At 42.5% G+C, this 21,121-nt stretch overlaps 1 protein-coding gene across 4 annotated transcripts in view; it reads left to right on the top strand.

The window, feature by feature from the left end:
• The window catches only part of LOC110974625 (formin-like protein 2), a 60,437-nt gene that overhangs the window by 24,909 nt on the left and 14,407 nt on the right, over positions 1-21,121 (top strand). The window contains exons 1-6 of one of the 4 annotated variants that reach the window (XM_087148093.1): positions 2,037-2,170; positions 7,177-8,094; positions 18,502-18,585; positions 19,141-19,221; positions 19,370-19,449; positions 19,789-19,872. In XM_087148093.1, the coding sequence (XP_087004219.1) occupies positions 7,870-8,094; positions 18,502-18,585; positions 19,141-19,221; positions 19,370-19,449; positions 19,789-19,872 (554 nt within the window). In that variant the 5' untranslated portion in view covers positions 2,037-2,170; positions 7,177-7,869. Of the gene's footprint in view, positions 1-2,036; positions 2,171-4,238; positions 8,095-18,501; positions 18,586-19,140; positions 19,222-19,369; positions 19,450-19,788; positions 19,873-21,121 lie in introns of those variants that run through there. The other 3 variants (XM_087148092.1, XM_087148091.1, XM_087148095.1) reach the window with 3 other exon arrangements.

The following is a 21,121-nucleotide window of genomic DNA, read 5'->3' as shown; positions in this document are numbered from 1 at the left end:
GAATCATGAACAGTTGTGGATTAGAGCATGGAGGAAGGAGAATGGTTAAAGCAATGAAGGCTTACGTTGGCTTTGTTATGGACTGGCTTTCTTTCCATTGGTCGGGTTTTGCCAGCACTTCTCTGTGGCTAGTGGTTACATTCCAGCGGTTTTTCTTGTTCTCTCTTGTCCACAGAAGCTTTTTCTCTTCAAAGAAAGTTTTCTAAGTTCCCACATTAATTAAGTCAAGTGCTCTTGGCTAAGAGCTTCGAAGATCCAGAGATGCGTTTGTTAATAAATTGATTTGGAAGTGTGCAGAAAACTTCAGAAGAACTGTTGCTCACAGTGTTACCCTAAACTTTTTCAGTTTCTGTCAGAAAAAGGGAACGGAGAGTAAAAGATTTGCCTTGAATAAGAAGCAAACCTGGACAGAAGTATATCTGAGGGTCAGCCAGTCAAATCCAAAGCTTTCATGCAGGCAGTTGGCCCAGTTCCATCTCATCACACCCCATTCATAAAAGTCTTCTTTCCTCCCCCCCTGGTAATCTACACTTCCTTCCATCAGTGTATTAATAGTCCATCAGAATTTGGAAATGGACCAGGCTTGGAAATATCACTTACAGCATCCAGCTCTCGGCATCCAGACAACTTTGTTAACTGATAAGGCTTCTGTTTACAAGCACTTCAACATTTTTTATTGTCAACGGGTCAACAAACACTGCTTTTTGTCTGGCTAAAACACCTGTCCACAGTATACCTACTTTCAACCCCCATAGAACCAACAGGTCGGACAAAGGATAAAAAGTGGCAGGGGGGTCTAGTCTCAGGGAGATTTAATCCTTTGGAATACAACAGAGCCTTGTCATATCTGGAGCACAGAATTGGACAGTTATTGGCCATTTAATTACTTCTGATTACCAATGTGTGCTTGGCTGGTGCCCATAAGATCATGCCAGTGTGAAGGACGTTTGTGTGAATTACCGCAATCATTCTCTGAAGCATTTTTCTCCCTCGGGTCCAGTGGGATTCTGGTTTGGAAGAATTCTTCAGGGAAGTACCAGTGATTAGCGATACCACAGGAGCTGCTGGTAGATCCGTGGATGTCTTGTTTCCCTGGGCAACCAGAGCGATCTCTTGGTGGGAAGCCCTCTAAGCTTACAATCTGTAAGAGGATTACACATAGCAGGGATTAAAATGGCCAGTAATCTTCAAATAGATGCTTATCGGCTTTGCAGAGGTGTGTGACTGCTCCTGGAAAGAGCGTTCCTGAAGGAAGGCAAGAAGAGGGCTAACATATTTGGTTGGTATCGACATCTGGTTTCCACTCAAATGTGGGAAGGAGCTCAGTTTTATGTTGAACGAATTAGAGGTCCTAAGAAAAGTTAGGGATGCCGTGTTCTCAAAACTAGTAACTCGTTGAAGGCAACATGGAAATAAGTTTGCACTGAAATGCTGCCTCTGATCCTCAGTCCAAATTACTGGTGGATTGCACCAACTCTGATATTTCAGTCCCAGCTCTGGAATCATTCCCCTTGACAGCTTAATTCAACTTGTGGCATGGGGGGGGGGTTGTTGCAGCCCCTGGTCCCATTCTGGCCACGAATTGGTGTGGTATTCAGCATTGACTGCGCCTCCACCTACCTCCAATGCTCCACTTTTCTCCCTCCCCAGTTAAACTTTGACCCCCACATGCCTTTTCCAGACCTGAAAGTTGACAACTGGAAGTGAAGGGGGGGGGCAGGGTTTACCCTGTGCATCCTATGCCCAGCATCCTCTTCCGTCCTGGTGGCCTCTCTACAGGTACTCCCATTTTTATATGCAAGCCACGCTCCCATCAACTTTCAACAACCCCCATCTCTGCAGAGTGTCAATTTGTCAAGCCTACGCCCCCCCACACACACAATGCACCTGTTCTCTTCCTGGCAGATTGGTCCTGCCGGCAGCATCATTCCGCCCGCTGCACTCACTGACCCATTAAACGCAGTGCACTGCATCACCGTCAGAGAGCCGGACAGGAGGTTAACCTAGTACACACTGTCAGACTTGTCACTGTACCAGACACTTTGTGATTTGTTCGGGTATGCACAACTTGTCAAGGATTTCCCAACAGTTGCCGGTGCGGGAATTCACCAACTCTTCCGATTGCTCAACAGTGAAGGAACTCACTCATGGATTTCACTCGTACATTAGGGTTTGTATTTTCAACACTGTTATCTTGTCCTTGCTGTGGATTCTGAAATTTTCGCCAACGGTGCTTCTCTGAAATATTGAAGGAAATCTCTCTCAGACATGTTAGATTGAGAACATTGTCCTGTTCAGGCCTGCACACTTGCTTGACCGAATTTCACAAAGCCAGTCTGTCAAGACCTTGCTGTGTGTTCTGACATTTTCAACGAATTTTCTGAACTGTTTATGTTTCGGCTTAGTGGGAACTCACCCGAGGATCGTCAAATTGTGCCATTTGGAAATGATGAAGGACCAGCTTCCCCACAGATGCAATTTGTATGTTTCTTTGCCACTGGATGTTTATTAATGGGTCTCGCAAGAATACAGACGACTTGAAGTTATGACAACCAATGGAGTCTTGGGATCTTTCCACTAAAATGCCTGCAGTGTGGAGTTGATTTTTTTTTTTTTGCGGTGGAGGGTTGAGAAAATTGTAATCGTCGAATTCCACAGGTTATTTCATCTGTAATTTTTTTTTTGCTGTCGAGAATATCGCCACAGAAAGTGGTCGTAGTCATCAGTCATATTTTTGGTTGGGAAGTTTGTTTACATTTCGAACCGCATGTATGTTAAATATGTTTCATTGTTTGTGATGAGGGGTAGGCCTGTCTGTGGGGTTGGTTCACATCAAGTAGCACGTTGGTAGTCTTGCTGAGAGATGTCTCAATAAGAAAAAAAGTTGAAAACCTGTTTTGTACAGGTTACTACAGCAGTCAAGCGCTGAAATGGTATCTCGCTCACTAATTTTCATGTCTGGTGTGTGCATGTACTCATTTTTCAGTGCATTTTGTTTCTGTCTGGTGGGCCAGGAATGGCCTGCACAGGGATCAGCCTAATTGGATCTCAATTTGTAGCAGAGATTTCTTTTTTTTTGTCTTGCTGTTTGAGGCCAGTCCACAGGAGAGGAGCCCCAAAAGGGATAATCTTATTTTTATTTGGTGATAGACATTGGGAATAACTGTGGAGGGTATGCTGTATGCGGCTACACTCGATGGGGGTGTGTCCAAGTGATGGAGGGGTAACGGTCTTGCAGTGGCTTGGAGAGACAAAGCCTAGACTGGGTTATTAACCCTAACAGTCCTCAGTCCTTCACCTGTTGGAGGACTGAGGACTATTAGGGTTAAGTTAACCTGGGCTGCACTCTGTCAGCGTTACTTCGCCCTTCAGTGCTGGAATGTTGCAAGTGAAAAGGGAGCAAAACAAAAAGAAGGTCTTTGATAGTTTGACTGTTTGTGCCCACTTGTTAATTGGTTGTTTACTTAGGCTGCCTTGAGTAAGAACTGTCAATCTAACTTTATAATTGGCATCTCCTCTGTAGGTTGTCTCATGTTTCAGTGGTCTTGAGAGACCATTGCTGAGAACTGAGATGTCCCTTTAAAGGATGTCTCAGTGGTGCGTGCAGACCCCCTGCCCCCCATGCAGTTAATGGTGCAGTGAATGACTCAAAATGTTAAATACATGTATTGCCCTTGTTAAAGGGGCCCTCACTGGAATTTCAAAAATGGCACAAAGGAACTTTGGACTATCTGCAGTTAAGCAGTTTCTGTGATAATGTACATGCACATGTATGTGGGTTATTCCTTCTTCCACGGTTCTTAGTATTAGGCGTTGGTGTCTCAGATATGAAACTGTGTTCGTGTGTGTGATTCTGCATTGCACTCAAGTGTGATTGAAGAGAATTATATTTTGCTTTGCCAAACAGTTTTTTTTTTAATTCAAAGCTAAAATCCACAGTGCCTTAAACAGTAAGGTTCATTTGTTTCTGTGAATTCTGTGCCATCTGTGACTAATGCTTCTCGAACAAAAAGAACAAATTAACATTTTTGGACAACTGCCTGGCTTTCATAAAATGAGTCACTCATCGATGACAATGGTATGTACATGTATATATTATAGTTTTCTAGACTTCCCAGGAACTGGAGTTATTCAAGGTCACTGTGAAGGAGCACGAGAAGGCAGGTTTACTTTTAAAGGTCCGCGTCCCGGCTGTGGCATGTCCGTGCATGGTTACAGTGAAGTGTTTTGATCATCACGCCGTGCCCTTTAAGGTTAACCATCTAAGCTACAAGTACACTGTGGGGTGGTTCCTTGTGGAGTGTGCCGACAATAGAGAAACCTGTTCAAAGGAGCATGGGGGACACTGAATGGGTTTCCTTGTGTAGAGTGAATTAGCTCGGGTATGGGGTATAGCCTATAGGGGCATGAAGCGGTACTTGGACTATTGAGTCCTTGACCATAATTATAGGATCCCTTGTTGGAGATTGGCCCGCTGCAGTGTTAAAGCTTTCGGTGGACTGACAGTCTGAGATGTGAGCACCTGGGTACTCTTGTGATTGAACGGGCACGGATTTCTTGAGAACTGAACACTTCATGTTGCTTGTACTTGATACGCTTAAATCTCACAAGCGCAGGGACCTGGCTTTTGAGGGCAGAGAGTTTCAGCTGTATGTCAGTTAGTAAACAACACTCACTGGCTGGGCACCCTTGTGGAGGTCATGTTTGCTGAGAATGTTTTGGAGTACAGGAGTCGTTGCCCATTTGCTGGTCTCTGCATTCCTCCGAGCCCTGTGTAAAGATTTTCTTGAGGACTTCAACGGCACTCGAGGATCTGCAGACAAAAGATTGGAAAGTTTATACTTTACCGTCTCTCGGAGTGGAGTGCTTTAGTACTGTTCAACACATGCACAGCTGGGCGATCGGGAAGCCTGGATGTGAAAAAAATCCAGTCAGCAAACTGAAAAGGAAGGGAGATATTTCTCAAGCAGCTGTGAAAATTTGTGAAGTTGACTCATGGGCCTTCATAGATTTGTCTTTGGAAAGGGAATATATTGCCACCTGGACATTCTCCAAGCAACTGTAACAATTTTGCAGGAGTTTTGAGTCATTCTTGACTGGCCATGTTGGATGCGCAAGCTCTGTCTATGCATGAGAGCTGACGAGAAGATAGTGAAAAATTCATGCACGAACACATTTTGGATTCTTCCGGATATTATTTTTAAATTCAGCCACCGATATCCAAATATGAAGTATTCTTAAACTGGCAGCAAGACACACTCTCCCAAATCAAATGCTGCAACTTGTTTAAAACGTTGCCAAAAAAAGGTCACAACCTGTGGAATGTCATTGACACATGGCACTATTTTGTGCCCATCTCAGAGAGGATTATGCCTGGATTTACCATATGTTTGGTTTGGAGACTTTGTCTTGCATTTGCCTGTGAAGTCAATTCTCGTGTGACAAATTTAAAGGTACGTTGTTTACTTTCCCTGCTGGCTGACCCATTCACAGTTCTATTTGCTTAACCGAGTTTCAAGTTATTTTCCCTGTGCCCCTTTAGTCCCAAAACAAGCGATACAACACAGGACGGGTTTGGAGTCATTACAGTTGAACAGCAGACGAGAATGAGGGAAGCCTACAGACTGCAAAATCGGAGGATTTCTCGAGCGTTCAAGCAGAGAACTCCCTCCCATTCAGGCGTTTCCAAAAATAAACCGTGTTAGCCCTTTGGCACTTTTTAATTGAGCCCTGGCCCCGCGGGCGGATTCGGCGGAATAGCTGGTGTGCATGTCAGCGACGCCCGCTTGGAAACAAAGCCGTTGGAGAACAAAGGAATGCCCTTGTAGTCGGGGAGAAAAACTGAAGCCTCTGGCAGAAATGAAACTGTACTGTTGCTATAAATAAACCAGGACAGCGTGTGCTGAGCCGAGTCTTGTGTGCTGAGTGCGACGTGTTGAAATCTCAACGCACTGGAAAGGATAGACCACGAACGAGCACACTGGAGCTGACTCTACTGAAAGATCGGCAGAGCCAGGCTGGAATGCTGTCTGGAGGAGGTGTGGTTAATGGGAGGAAATCATCGCTTTTCTTAAAATGCCCATCTTTGGGAATCTGACACCCAAGGGGAGGCTATAGAACCCCTGAGGTCAGTCATTGAACTCTTAGGTTTTTTGATTGCTGGTGGATTAGTTACTCCCCTCAACAGATGACCCTTGTTGGAATGGAATTGGATTTCTGCGGTTGAAACTGATGTCAGAAGTTTCATTTGAGGGGATTTTTGTAAGTGTCTCGCAACTTGACCATTTGAAAAGGGCTTGTGGGGATATCTTCCCCGTAGTGGATTACTGTTTTGGGACTAATTTTGAAGAAAAATGCAGGTACATGTGTCTGTATGCTGTGGCAGAGGTTATGGATTTCTTTGTGGTCATAACTGCTGTGAACAGTGCTCATCTTGTATGTCTGTAAATACCGTAATGCATTTAGACCTGATTTACAGAAGGGAAATTTCTCTGGACAGATGGAAGGCTGGCACCAAAATTGGATGAAAATCAAGAATTTATGAGGCGTTGCAAGGCTAGGGCTTTTTATAAATAGGGTCCCAGTCACTGGGGAATTTGTTAAGTGGACAGTAGTGTTCGTGAGTTGTAGGTGAAAAGTGCATCCCCTTTTTTCTTTTAAACTCAAGTGTGCATTTTAAACGTTTGTAATTCAACCAAATTTCACCCTCCAGTGGATGGGGTTTATCAGACTGAATGTTTGAGACCCAGATTGGATGAAGTAAGAGGCTTTTTTCTCTCTTTCATTGATCGTCATAGCCCTCCAGACTGACTTCTTTTACTAATAGCATTACCAGCTGTCTTTTTCATCTCTGGTCTGAATCTCTCATCTGTAGACAGTATAAAATTTGTGCTAATTTTATCCCCCACTTGTATAAATGAAGCCAAATTTGTGAATGAGTCAGATCATATGGTCAGACGCACCCTGCGTGTGGCTGTTGAAATTGCAATTACCATTAAAACTCTTGGTCCATGTTTTGACATGCCAACATGTGAGCACTAAAATTAGACAAAAAATCCTCTTTTATTTTTGCATAACTAATTTTGCCCCCATTTCTATAAAAGGGATCTGTCAGCATCTGTAAAGCTTTAAACTTGTAGCAAGTTCCTGAACTGTACGTGCATGCTCATTCTCCAGGAAATAATATTGCCCGTGTTACATGTGCATTTCGGTGGGGAAGCTTCGCCCAGCTGTGTGTACGTGTGGGCAAAATGCTGTTTGCAGCCGACCGACCTACACCGTGTGAAACCAAGAGGAAGCCGGCAATCAAGTTGGAAGGAATCATTTTATCCCTCGACCTAGAGTTCAGCGGTTGTTGCTGAGTTGTCTTTTTAGCCGGTTGGCTATTTTTGCAAAATTTATGCTCAGGTTTGATGAAAAATCCGTCATGGGCTCATGCCTGAGGGGAGCTGCGTAGCTTCAGATGTAAAAGTTAGTGTCGCTCTCTGCCACATGCAGTGAAAGGTGGACTTGACCTGATGTTTTGACGGAGTTTTGGACGCACACATGGCTGCAACAATGTGCAGGTCATGACAGTACGTGTGTGTGTACTTCGGGGCTTGATTGTGACTCATCATTTGAGGAAGGGAAACAGTTTTCTTCTATCCCCCTTCTCCAGCGACAGGAAGCCACAAAATGTGAATGAGCCCTAGCAATATGGGGGTTTTGGAAACCTCACAGCAGCTAAACCTGATTGTGCAGCTGGATGAATCTGTAAGTTAACCTCTGCAGAGTCCTGCCGAAACCTGGAATATCTATAATAAACCTGTACTTTCTGGAACACCGATACCTTTTTTTTGGTCGGGGTCGTTTACTGCAACCCTCTGAACAATGGGGCAGTCTCTGTCGGATCTGCAGGGTTCTAACGGTGTGGCGGGCCGGCAGCCAGCCAGGCGGACCCAGTCCCTGCGCGGCTCGGTCCAATACCGCAACCGGCGGTCCAGCCGGTCCCGCCAAGCCGAGCAGGAGAAACACCACAGCGTGCATATCATCGAGAGCATCCCCACCGAGATGTTTCTAAGCAGACAGAGGCAGTACAGGGCGTGGCAGCAATATGTAAGTTTTTCTGATCCATTCACCGTAACTTTTATCGTTGTCAGATCATTATTAAATAGGATTTTAGCATCAGTAACAACACCGGTGTGATGCCGAAACTGAATTTTTTCCAGTATAAGCAGAGATTTTGTAGCAACTAATAAGTTACCCATAGGTGTACAGGTGTATGTTAAATTTGAGCACCGTTAAATATGTTAGTGTACATGTACAGTGTACATGTGCTTATTGGCTCAATGCATGCACTGCAGAGAGTGCTGTTTAGCCAGGTGACAAGAAGAATGTATCAGGTTAAGCCGAGTTCCAAATCATTTGGCTGTGGCTAGCAGCAATATGTTTGTCTGTGGAAGCCCACTGGCTTGCAGGTAAAGCCAGTTCCCGTAGGTTCGTGTGTTATCGTCAGCGGTAGCCAAGTAAATGACAAATGGTGGAAAAGTATGAAAGCCATGTCTGAAACTGAAAGTTGTGGCTGTGGCCATAAACATAGGTTGCACTATGTCCATCAGTGGCTAGTGGCTGCAGCCACTGTCTGTATATGTGTGTGTGTTACTCTTAGCTACAGTCGGTTGATTTGAACAGGACTTGACAGTAACGGCTAGCTTCGTCACCAAGGAAGGGGACACTTGTCTGCAGACGACACCTAAGGGTCATGTACAAACAAATACATATTCTGTGAACAGACATGGATGACGTACAAGTAATTTCTGATGTTTATGAATAAATACTTGAAGAGGTACAGGTGTAGGGAAAAGAAAATCTTCTTTCCCCAATTGCATTAAACGAGAGGTGACGACCATATTCCAAAATTAACACTAAAAATGGAACAGTTTCCTATTTATGATCGAAAAAATATTTTTAAAAATGTGCTCTCACAAGTCCCTTTTTCGTCGATTTTAGAAACCCCCATTATGTATTTATGATGTGCCGGTGACCGCAAAATGGTCACAGGGAGATACGTCTGTAAACACAGTGCATCTTCAGACACAAGTCTCGTACCATAGTAGAGGCATGTTCAAAATGCAACGTTCTTGCGCGGTTCTTTTCCACTACATTGATTGTTCCATACACCAAGTTTAAGTGCATGATTTGTTGTATTTTTGTCACAAAATAAAACATAACCCTGGTCTTGTGCCGTTCGGACAGGAGTCTCTCACGTTGAGACTTGGTCTCAGGGTTTCCTTGCGATAACAGGTAGAGTCGATCGTTCCCGGACAACGCATTAAAGGTTTTTTACCTTTCCAGTTGTCGCAGATAAGTAATGTGCCATGAATTTTTGGAGTACTGCTTTGACAAAAATGTAGTCTCTGCAAAAGCACTCCGAATTTAGAAAAGTGACACATAAGCCTCGCCGACTGCTTGTGTTATGTTGCAGCTGCCGGTGTACGATGCTGTGCTGCTGGACCATGGACAGGTTTGTTTTGGGGACCACCACCGCAGCCCCGCAGCACTGACAGGTTCCACGCCACCCTCATTCATTGACGAGTAGATCATACATGCACAGGAATTGAATCCACTCGCTTTCACAAGAAGAATCCCATATGTTTTCATCTCTTTTTCTTTGACTCATTGAAAATTGTAGACTCTGCAAACAAGCACGCGCATGGGTTGGGGTCTTTTTTATGAGACGCTTCACATGTACACATAACTATACAAGGTAGACCTCGATTCAGCCTAAGATTCAGGTCTGACCGCGTTGCTCTTCATGGCATCTGAGATTCATGCACCTTAGAGATTAATGTACGTGTATAATGTTGTACATTTTCTGCACATCATGAAAACTCCTCGTTTGAATGCATCTGGGCCGCAACGATACCAGCTGACAAATACGGTAGCTTCATGCGTACGTCATGCATGCCTGTTGTGCCACAAAATTTGACATTGCGTGTTTCCAAAATCGCGGCCCAGTTGGTTGTGGACAGAAGTTGCCTCTTATTTCTCTCGTGTTGATTTTCAGAAGGTAAATTCAATTTAGTGTATACCAGTTTCTGGGTGGCCAATCTACCTCCAAAACTCTAGCCGTCATAATATTTGAAGACTTTTCCCTACCTCCTAAATATTACCCCCAAATATTACACATCCCCCTTGTAAAGGTTGAACTGCCATGAGACTGTTCGAGTCATACAGGATATGTTTACAATTTCACCCCAAATTGTACTTGGCACGCCTGCCAAGATGAGATTAAGAAATTGAAATGGCAAACACCAAATTGATTGGAAATTTGAACGTCGTGAAGGTAAGTGCAAAGAATAAAGCAGCTTACACTGTAGTGAGTGAAATTGTGCATGTAAGTGTGTTAGCACTGGCATATATTGTGCATCTTTTATGAAGTGAGACAATTCATCAAGCGAAAAAGCAATTAATCAATTTTTTGAGAGAGACGTGTGGTTCATTCATATTTGAAAGTGCAGCAGATGTGTTGACTTTGATCATTACATGTACAGTGTCATTGTGAAATTTCATGTCATGCTGTGCCAAGCCAAACTTGTTTCACTTCAAAATCATCATTTTAAGATGTAAACAACAATGACTTTACAGACAAAAGCACCTCGAAAGTAGAACAAAGACTACCTTTAATTCAGTTGAACGATCCTTACGCCAGACAGACACTATGAAGGGCAAGACATTTATGAAAACACAGCCTTTGGCGCAAGTCCAAAAACCTGAACTCCTGCATGTTTCACAATGCACAGGTTTTCCACTGAAAAAAAGGAGAGCTTTAAAAACAGGAAAGAGTTCATACAAAAACAAGTCAGAGCTAATTTCCGCCCGTAATTTGTCACTTGCGTTTTCACCAGTTCATGCACATGTACAATGCATACCCTTGTGACCAGACTTGATCATGTACTGGCATACATGTTATGCGGTACCCTCAGGAAGCACACGTGTAGGACATGTGAACATGAATGTTTGACGGATTCGTTCCTGTGCAGTGCATGCATGAGAGTGTTCTCAACTTCTCTGTGTGTTGTGGAGTGGCTGTTTTGAAATCAATGAGCCCAGGGTTCCAATATTTTCAAGCCAAACCAAATTCACAATCTCTGTATCAACTCAGTTAGAAAATCTGCCAATGAAAACAAGGTTTGGTTGAAAAAATAAATTCGAAGAGTTTATGTCCACCCTAAAAATCTTTGGTTGCTTAAAGGCCTATACATCACGTGCTATATTCTGTCATTCCTTACTGGCAATAATTGCATTTTTAAGGTAATTTTAAAGAGACAAACATTTCATTCAGAAATTCATGGGCATGTTCAACTCTGTCAGCATGAAACATACATTTTTTTCATGGCTACTGTGAGTAATCCTAACCTTATGATAAAAATAAATGTCTTATTGCTAACTGTCACGACCTTCAACCTGCACTTTTCTGCCCAGCCTTGGCAAACCCACAACTGCCAGTCTCTTGATTGGAAACAAATTCAAAGGTAACTTGTAGATATATAACTAGAGTGCTCAAAAAAGCCACGAAGTCTGGTCCCTTATGGGACGGTTGGAATAATGGCAAAAAGGTAACGGCACCATGCTGTATACAGTTGAGTCACGGGCCATCAACTCCTGAATATAATGCTGAAGGTCCTTACATGCACGTTACGAATTGCGGCTTTTCACGCTTACGCATGCTTCCAATTTGATTGCTCTTCAATTTGGACATTCATCACTGAGGGTAGCGTTAGATTGGACATTCAGAGCAGCAGTGTGGTGTGAAGTGGTGATTTACATGTAAATAATGCTTCAAAAAGGAGAATACTTTTTATAAAAAGTACAAGTGCACCATTCTGAAAAACAATAAAATTGGTATATCCTTCATATTTTTTTCATCTTGCAGGTATCTGTTACTGAGCTGCCTGCACAGAGCTGAGAAAGTTTACTTTTTTTAACCAAATATGTTACAAATTTTGTGGGTCAAACCCAGATTTCTGATACTATGAGTCACATGAGTAGTTGCGTTGTTAAGACCAATAACTGGATTCTAGGTTTGAAGACCCCAAGTAGCAGTGTGTGGGAGGGGGGGAGACATTCCACGCTGAACACAGCCCTGTGCTTTTGTTAGCTTTTAAGTGTAGTTGGTTTTTCTGGCCTGTCAAATTGTCCCAGCGGTGCCCCCTGTTTGGGAACTCCACCATTCAGACTGGCTCCAGGGTGCCACAGTAGTCCATCCCTGCTCATTGAACACCACAGATTCATTGACAACTGTTAATCACCAATTGCCATCAACTCCTGTAGACACCAGTAGTTAGAATTTCTGTGATGACACGGAACCAGGATTTTGGCTTTCTTTGGCCGGGTCCTAAAGCGTTGAACCAGGAGGAGGCCATCACGCCCGTCGCCATGGACAAACAAAGTTGTTAAGCTTTTGTCGGTCGGTGCAAGGAGTTTTTCAGTTACCGGCAGAATTGCAGATCATTTGGAGCAATTAAGGATGATAAGCAAGGATCAGAGAAATCGCTGCAGTACTGGGAAATGATGTAGGTTTACTGGTGTTTTTTGGAAAGCAGTGCTCCATGTCTTACACCGCCATGTGGGTCACTATGAAAATGTGTAGAGTACACGTACATTGGCCCTTCACAGGTGCATACATGGACATGTGCTCATTATTGGAAAGTGCCCGGATGTCATTTACTGTACATGTACAGGGTGTAAACTGTATGAGTGCACGTGTGCAGTGCAGGAAAGCAAACGCTTGAATTGAACATGTGCTCTACCTTATGACCGATTTTTTTTGGGGGGGGGCGTGCCGTGGCCTGGCAATCCTGGAAATGTCATCAGGTTTCTCTGTAGACGCAAAGGCGTTTTCCAGAACGTGGGAAATTCACAAACAGGAGATTTGCAGGCACACTGAGCAGAAAACTGACATCGTACAATGCATTTGTATAGCAACAGATTGTTTGGGTCTCTAACAAATTACCATTAAACATGTTCATGTAGGTACAGCGTGCTCAGCGTACCAACGGATTCTTGCTTTGTATTGCAGATGCATTGTCTTAATCCCACTTGCTGAATGCAACATTTGTGATCTAATCCATGAAAACCCTTCACACGGTGAGCTTTATCATTTTGGTGCATATCAACTTCCAATTGATCTGGACGCTGCCCTGTTTTCAAAAACTGTTTCATTTGTGATTCGAGACAACCTAGATTCATGTTGTGGACAATATAGAATCATGACAAATGGAATACATCTGAAAACAAGAGGGTGTCCATATTAATTGGAAGTTCATATGCACCCAAATGACAAAGCTCACCATGTGAAGGGTTTTGGCAGGTAGCATTGCATTTCTGTTGCATCGTCTCAATCTAAGCAGCTTCTTAATCTACTGAGGTACATACAGCTAAAGTCAAAAAGCACTAGTTCTTGGTATATACGTGTACACTGAGACACGTTTTGCTTTGTGTGGGCAGTCTTGCTGCTTGGTGAGAGATTTCAGTCAGCCCTACAATACAAAATAATTGGACTTAACTTTGCCTCTTATAGAAATGACTCGTGTCTTTCCTCACCACCATATATGGAATTTTTGGGGCATGGAATGCCTTGTTTTGAAGAAGTCATTGGAAATGAATTTGGTTGTGCTGTGACATTGGCCGTAAATTCTGAAAAATGTAAACAGCGTGAAAAACTTACATTGTAGGTTCATAATTGCCTCAAAGTCAAAGCAAGAAAAACAACACTTTTATGATTTCACTGTTTACATGATGAAGGGAGAATTTTCAGCAACAAACATATTTGTTTTTTCCGGAGTGTGTTCGTAAGTGCTGGACTTGTTAAAAGTAACCCTGACTTGTTGAATTAGAGTTTTGGTCAAATGTTTGCTTAAATATTCAACTGTCAAATTATGTGACTCTATAAAGGCTGTATTGAAGAAGATAATGTAATGAGAAATACAGATTTGTTTGTATTCAAGAAAAATGCTAAATACCACATTTGCACCTTTTTCAGTCGCATGTTTACAAAACTTTTCACCGGCCATAGAAATCACTGTTAAATTTGAACCCATGGATTCTTCAGTTGTAGCCCGCGTAAGTAGCTGGAAATATTATTCACCCAGCTCCACCGTAGGAAATGCTCCAGAACCAGAATTTTCCATGTCTTGGGAGGTGGTCTGGTGTGAAATACATGTTCTTAACCTGTGGGTAGTGTCGTTTACATGCTTGCCCCTTTATACACCCACACTTGACTGGGCACTAAACCTGTTTATGGGCCCATGTGGGAATATTGTCAAGTGTTGAAAGTGTAGCTTGCTGACACTAAAAACCATTTGCGGACAGCCCCAGTGTGTCAGCCTTGGCAATAAGGGGTAAATTTGCTTGGAGGACTGTGGTTTTTGTGGGGCAGGAGTTGCTCATTTTTTGTTACTGAGGTGAGAAGTGTGGTGACAAGAAGGTGCCAGTGTTTTCTCCCCTTCTTTTAGACAATGTCAACAGGAAGTCATTAGGCTCTTGTTGGGAAGGATTTTGGGGCTCTGAAAGTTGCCCATTATCCACAAAGTAAACAAATAATTCTGAGAATGGCCCTGTTTTTCTTTGGGATCGTTTTGCAAGGAGAGCTAAAGTGAGGGTGTACACGTATTTGTTGTTCTATCTTGTGACTGCATTAGTTTGTCGGTAAAGAGCTCTCCTATGGGTTTAGTCTCATGTTGGAATGAATATATCTCAGAGTTGCACCGTGGAGTTGGTGGTTGCACAGATGTAATCATCTGTGAGATCTGTACCGAAGAACTTGAAATGCGCAGTGAAGCCACAAACATGCATGTGATTTCCAGTCGTCATGTTGTGGTGTTCCCAGTGCGTGACCATAATATTCTCCTTTTCCAGTGGGTAGGGTACTCTGCAGATGTTTATGACTTATTTGTGATGCTCTTTGAAAGAATTTAACAATTTCCTGTGGTGAACATATTTCCTGTCCTCACAATCACCATTTTGTTTGAAAGAAAATGAATGATTTATGTTCGGCCAGACACTGAGGATCATAGGGCGGTTATAGGCCTATTCCCAAACAGGTGGTCAGTGATTAAAAATTAGGCACCCAATCAATCAAAAGCCTTGACTTATTGTAATTGAAGTGGGTAACAACAGGGGTGGAGTCAAATCAAGGGAGGACGAAATACATCAGAAGGAAACGAACATTACACTCGCAGGCATCTTTCATTTTTCAAGTTTTTCAATTTTTTTGTGCAGTTTTGTTCATCCTTTAGTCTTCCCAGTGAAGCCTGTGGTGCATGTTTACTGTGCTGATTAACCATTTGTAAATGTACAGTAATATCTTCATTGGCCTAACTCTTGCTGTCTTTAAGCCACAACAATATACATGTACCCCAGTAGTTCAAACAGGTGCATATCGGCAACTACAGGTACAAGGAACTGTAAAAGAATTGTGGGTTACTTCAAAAAAAAGATCCACCCAATTTTTGCCTTTAAACATTGGTTGCTCGTTCTCTTCGTCTTACCCTCGTGTCTTTGTAGTAGTAGAAAGTTCTTTTCCTGCCCTGTGACAGGAAATATTTATGAATGTTTTTGTACAGTGACTGGAATAGTAATGAGGAATCGGGGATGAGTAATAATCATAATAATTGAAGGCAGTGACAGTAATGTCATCGATTTCAATAGGGTAGACAGTGACATGAAGACGACCTTGGCACGCCATGCTTCATCAGCCGGACAGGTGGGCCTTTAAAGGGGTAGCCAGACTAGACTTGACCAAGTCATCACTTCTCTCAAATGAAAATATGTACTGGCACTTGTCAAAAAGCTGTATTAAATTACACCATTGACAAATAACATGTAGGGTCTATCGGTAGTGATCTGCGGCACATACGTGCAGGGGATTGCATCTTTTACAGTGAGTTAACCTAAACGCTCATCCGTGGAATGTGTACTTAATTTTTGGCAGGGTGTTCATCAGCTTTGTTGAAATATTGTTTTTAGAATTCACACACAGAGACCGGGGTACGCATAAAGCCGTACAAAAAAAGTCGTTCCAAAATTTCAAGTTTTCCACAGGTTTGGACTTACGTCAAGACGAATGCACCCTGATGGCTTCATTTTGTACGGGGAGGTTGCGCTCCAGTTCATAACCATGATTCACAGGTCAACATATTGGTACGGGGTGCCATAGGATCAACACAAAATGTTAAGTATCTGTGATTTAATAGACGTAGGTGGTTGGTCGTCTTACTGGAGTGGTTCACCGATGAATATCCACCTGTGCTGTGCAATACCCAACTCCAACTCCCAAAATATTCCTTGACTGACTTGGTCAAGTCTATTGTGCCACCGCAAAGTGCTGACAGATGGACTAGTGTATTATTGATATCTGGCCAATTCCACTCAATAATCTCAATACGGATGGCCCAGGTAATGGAACAGAATGGCCTAGGTAATTAATTAGTTTTGTCCAGTTTGGGGGTTGAAGATACTCAGTTAATTAAGGACAATGATTGAATTAAAGGGGCTATCTCTTTGGCTCAATGTGTAGTTCTGGAACAGCTGTAGATAAGGCTAGTTACTTTTGAGAGTCCCTAGCCCCTAAAATATCCTTAAGATTGAGAATTAATTGCTAATTGCTTCCAGATTTTTGCTCGGTCCTAAGTGACTTCAGTTTCCCCCAAGATATTCTGATAGCCCCATTATGAGTTTGTGTTCTGATGTACATGTACAATCATCCAATTGTGTTGGATGGTATTCATTCAACAACGTGGGTGCTAAAATATTTCATCTGCTTTGTGGGCCAATTGAAATTCCGCAGGATTCACTCAAGCAGCAGGGGCTGTGTTACATCAGCTCTCTGGTTACAATTACAGCTCAAATGCTTACTTTATAGATGAGCGATCACTGTAATTTGCAGTCTGCCTCAGTGATGTTACTTGACCCAATTGTGCTCTTTGTATTGTGCTAATTAACTACTGTGATAGGTAGCTTCATTGAATGGATACCGGCCACAGTGCTTATGGGTCTCACTGCTAGACTGTAGGTGGTATATTTACACAGGCAGTATACACTGAGGGTCATCGACCCTGTTTTGTATACTTAAAAATGTACATACCGTTAAGAAATATTTTATAGCTACCGGTACATGTACTGTATGTTATTGAAACCATCGTTGTTTGGGTGTGGTTCACTACTGTGGCCAATAGAGGATGGAGCTGGAGGATTCTAATTGGTTGAGAGGTGGTCATGTGAGACTGTTGAAATCATGCATTAAACATTGACTTCTTTGTACAAATTGAGTACGCACGTTTGTTTGTGTTCCTTTCTTTATTTTGTTGTTCGTCATAAGAGTGTGGGACAAAAACCTTGTTGAGCCATGGAGGAAGGACCATGGAGGTAGAATAAGGACACATGGCTGAGCAGAAACTTAACTGCAGATTAACAATTTCAGAAAACCTGTGTTAAAGTGCATGCATGTTGTACATCACGGGACCTATATATGGCAAGGTATTTTTGCTCAATCTTGTCTGTGCTTGGCAACCTGTAATACCTTGGAGCTGTGTTTTAATATCTCCATGGTAATACTCTTCAAACAGGTCCATGATACTGGCCTGATCATTGATATGACCACAGTCACATGAGCAGTCATGTGATTACATCAGCAGGCACGTCTTCAAGGACTGCACTAAGCTTTTTGTTTCCTCTGACAGTTGTCAGGGAAAAGGAACACTTACACAAGTCTAACCTCAGATTAAGAGTTGCTCAAGCGGAAATCCTACCCTAATTTATAATCTGGCTGGCCCACAATGAGGAACAGACCAGCTTTGTTTCTCTTTATGTGGTAATTAGACCGTGAACCAAGGAAGAGGCTAATAATAGCTGTAGATAAGGACCAGTCCAGGCGCCAGACTGGCGGAATGAGTTGTTTACAGTGCATGTTGCTTTTAATGACATAGTTGAAACAATGGATATACAGGGAAAAAAGCAACAAAGTGAAACTATTAGAACACACATGTACATGAAAATGGTGAATGTTTTATGTATAGGTACATGTACATGTATCATACATGTGTTCACATTTCCTAATATTCAGTCTCCAAAAATATGTGTAAAATGGAAATCAATCATTTATTGCTTATTGGGATTTTTCCTGGTGTTTCCTGTAATATTAATCTTTTGTGAGATGGATTTTTAATTCAGTTTCCAATTCTGACCTTTTCCCTTCTTGAGTTATGAGAAATATCTGGGGATGTGTCGGCAGTTATGATGTCTTACATGGTGTATTTTCAGGTTTTTTGTTATATTGCTAGACAATAAGACCTGTTTTACTGGCCCAATTATACTCGGGTACATGTATATTATATTTTGCAAATGTGCTTCCAAATTTGTTGGCCTTTAAAACTCAGCTTGGTGGTCAGTTTCTGTTTCTTTAACTAAGATCATTTTCACCGAAGTTAAACCTTTCTTTGTTTTTTCTCTTTTTGATCTCAGGCTCAGATGGACCTGCCTCCTGAAAAGGCACGGCTCCTTCGCCAGTATGACGATGATAAGAAATGGGATCTCATCTGTGACCAGGTGAGGAGGAGAAGCATCTCCTGGGCTGTTTGTTTGTCTGTCTGTCCATTTCTCCACGTACTAGTGTCTTCCCTCTGTCGGTTTAGTTTTGTACGACATCAGTGCCATCTCTTGGGCTGTTTGTTTGCCTGTCTGTGTCTTTGCGTCACTGTCTTTGTTCAGTGTTCCTTTATTATTGTGAATGACCAACTGAGGATGAGAAGCATCTTGTAGGCTGTTTGTCCGTTTCTTCATGTGTTTTGTCTTCTTATCAGTCAGCTCGGTTTTACAACAGATCGATTTAAAAAATGATTGCTGTTTGTTTGGCCGTCTGTGTCCCTGTGTCAGTGTCTTTGTTCAGGGATCTGTTCAGTATTGTGAATGACCAGTTGAGGGTGCTACTGTTTGCCTGTCTGTCCATCCTGTTCTCTCTATTACTGTCTTCTCTCAGAGACTGTTCTGTCACGTCGCAGTTAGTGTCTCTTCATCAAATGTGATCAGGCAAGAAACTTAGAAAGGCAGCAATGGTTGTTTTGGTTGGCCATGGACATTTTATTTTCAAATATTTTGTTGCAGGAGAAAGTGTCTGCAAAAGATCCGCCCCACACTTACATCCTGCGAATCAAAAGGGTGATGGAACCAGGAAACACATCAAAGGTGAGACCAATTGATCCAAGTCTTTTGCTTTTTAATAGTAGAAATTCTCCAAAATAGTTCTTGATATTTCTTCTAGTTTACCTTAGGTCTTGGTTCTCAGACTTGCTGACAAAATTAACAAAATCATGTTTCATGTATCTGCTTTCAGCGCCAAAGAAAGAAAATATTCGACACATCGACACAGAACTTGAGAGATTTGGAAATTTCACTACGAACGAACAGTATACAGTGAGTATGGCCCTACAACCCCACCTCGTGACGACTTTGACCGCACCCATGCCCATCCGAAATAGCCCTGCCCCTGTCTCCGCAACCCTACCCCTATGTTTATTTGCCTCCCTGGTCACCTAATGGCTTTGCCACCTTTGTTTCCCCACCCTAGTCCCTGCCCATCCTCAGCTGGCTCCACCTAGCCCCATCCCCTCCAACCTGGCCCCGCCCAACCCTACCCCGCCCAACCCTACCCCGCCCAACCCTACCCCGCCCAACCCATTTTTGTGTCTCCACTTCTGGTATGGTTAATTTCATTGCAGCATTTAGCAACAATATTTTTATTCCAAACTACAGATGGGTACGAGAGTTTTTGAATGACGAGAATAACGGCCTGGATGTTTTGGTTGAGTATCTGCAGTGGCTCAACAAAGCAATGACGTGAGTAGTTCACAGATAGAGACGTGTCACGCATTGATGGTCGCTGTAATGGAGACCGAGTGCAGAAAAGATTTAGACAAGAACCTACATGTACGAACGCAGTGAACTTTGAAGGCATTCCTTTGTCATTGTTCGCAGAACTTATGATTTGATCTGTGGTGGATTCGGTGACAGCTCAATGTTGTGTTGAGTATGACCCACCTATGTGATCATGTGATTCGTTACAAATGATTATGAAGATGAACAAAGAAATTGACTGGAGCGGGATTTGAACCTGCGGCCTCCAGAACACCGTACTGGTGCTCTACCAACTGAGCTATCCTGCCCTACGTTGGTGGCTCTTCATTTGGACTAGTACAATGCACAAACCTTGGAGACTTCCAAGGAAAATTGTGCACAAGGCATGTGCAGTATTGTGTATGTCATAGCCCCAGTAAAATTGTTTCAGTTATATTCTGAAGCTTTTAAGTTGGGATCTGTCTTTAGCTCGTTCTTATGTAATTATAATTTTTATGTTTCAGTGTTTGATGAAGTCTTTGCTGTTGTCTTGACACATTTTCAAATCTTGCTTTCTGAAGTAATTTTTGTTGTACTCGTCTTTCTTTGTAATGCGCATTCAATCGTTGGTATGTAGACAGCGCAAATTTAATACAAATACAAATTTAATTAATTGTTATGTGGTTTGGTTGGTACTCCGCAGCTCTGAGAAGAACTACACGTTGTGCCTTTCTAAAATTCTAAATTGCCCAATGGCACAGTGTGCCGCCATTTCCACCAGGCTGCAGTAACCTTCACTTCCAAATTATTATGACCTGATTTTTGCTCCGGGAAATTCCAGAAACATTCCCCTCCCCTGCTGTCTGAAACTAAATTGACTTAAACCCGAAGACCAAAAATACAGAGTGAAAGTTCAGCCAAATCTGTCCACTCGCATTTGTTTCAACCCAGAAGATAATAAAGTAAAAGTTCTTTCACTTAGGGAAGTTCTGTAAGTGATACTTTTTGAAAACAAAAGTGAAAAGGGGAACATGACCTGATTTAATTTGAAGTTGAATGTATATTTTAATGTGAATATAAATATACCAGCAACACGACACCGCGAGTCATCGATTATCTTTTTACTGTATTTAATATAAATATATTCGCAAGCAGTCGAAGAACTGATGTAGTTTCCTGCATGATGTCACTGCTGAGCGGAACCAGCGTGTTTGTTTAGAGGGAAGCGGATGTTTACTGAGTGACATTGAGA

Source organism: Acanthaster planci, linkage group LG17 (genome assembly GCF_054643075.1).
Source record: "Acanthaster planci isolate LZ-2023a linkage group LG17, COTS_SCS, whole genome shotgun sequence".
NCBI classification, from domain to species: Eukaryota; Metazoa; Echinodermata; class Asteroidea; order Valvatida; family Acanthasteridae; genus Acanthaster; species Acanthaster planci.
Note: the sequence above shows the minus strand (reverse complement) of the source record. Positions and strands in the feature narration are given on the sequence as shown.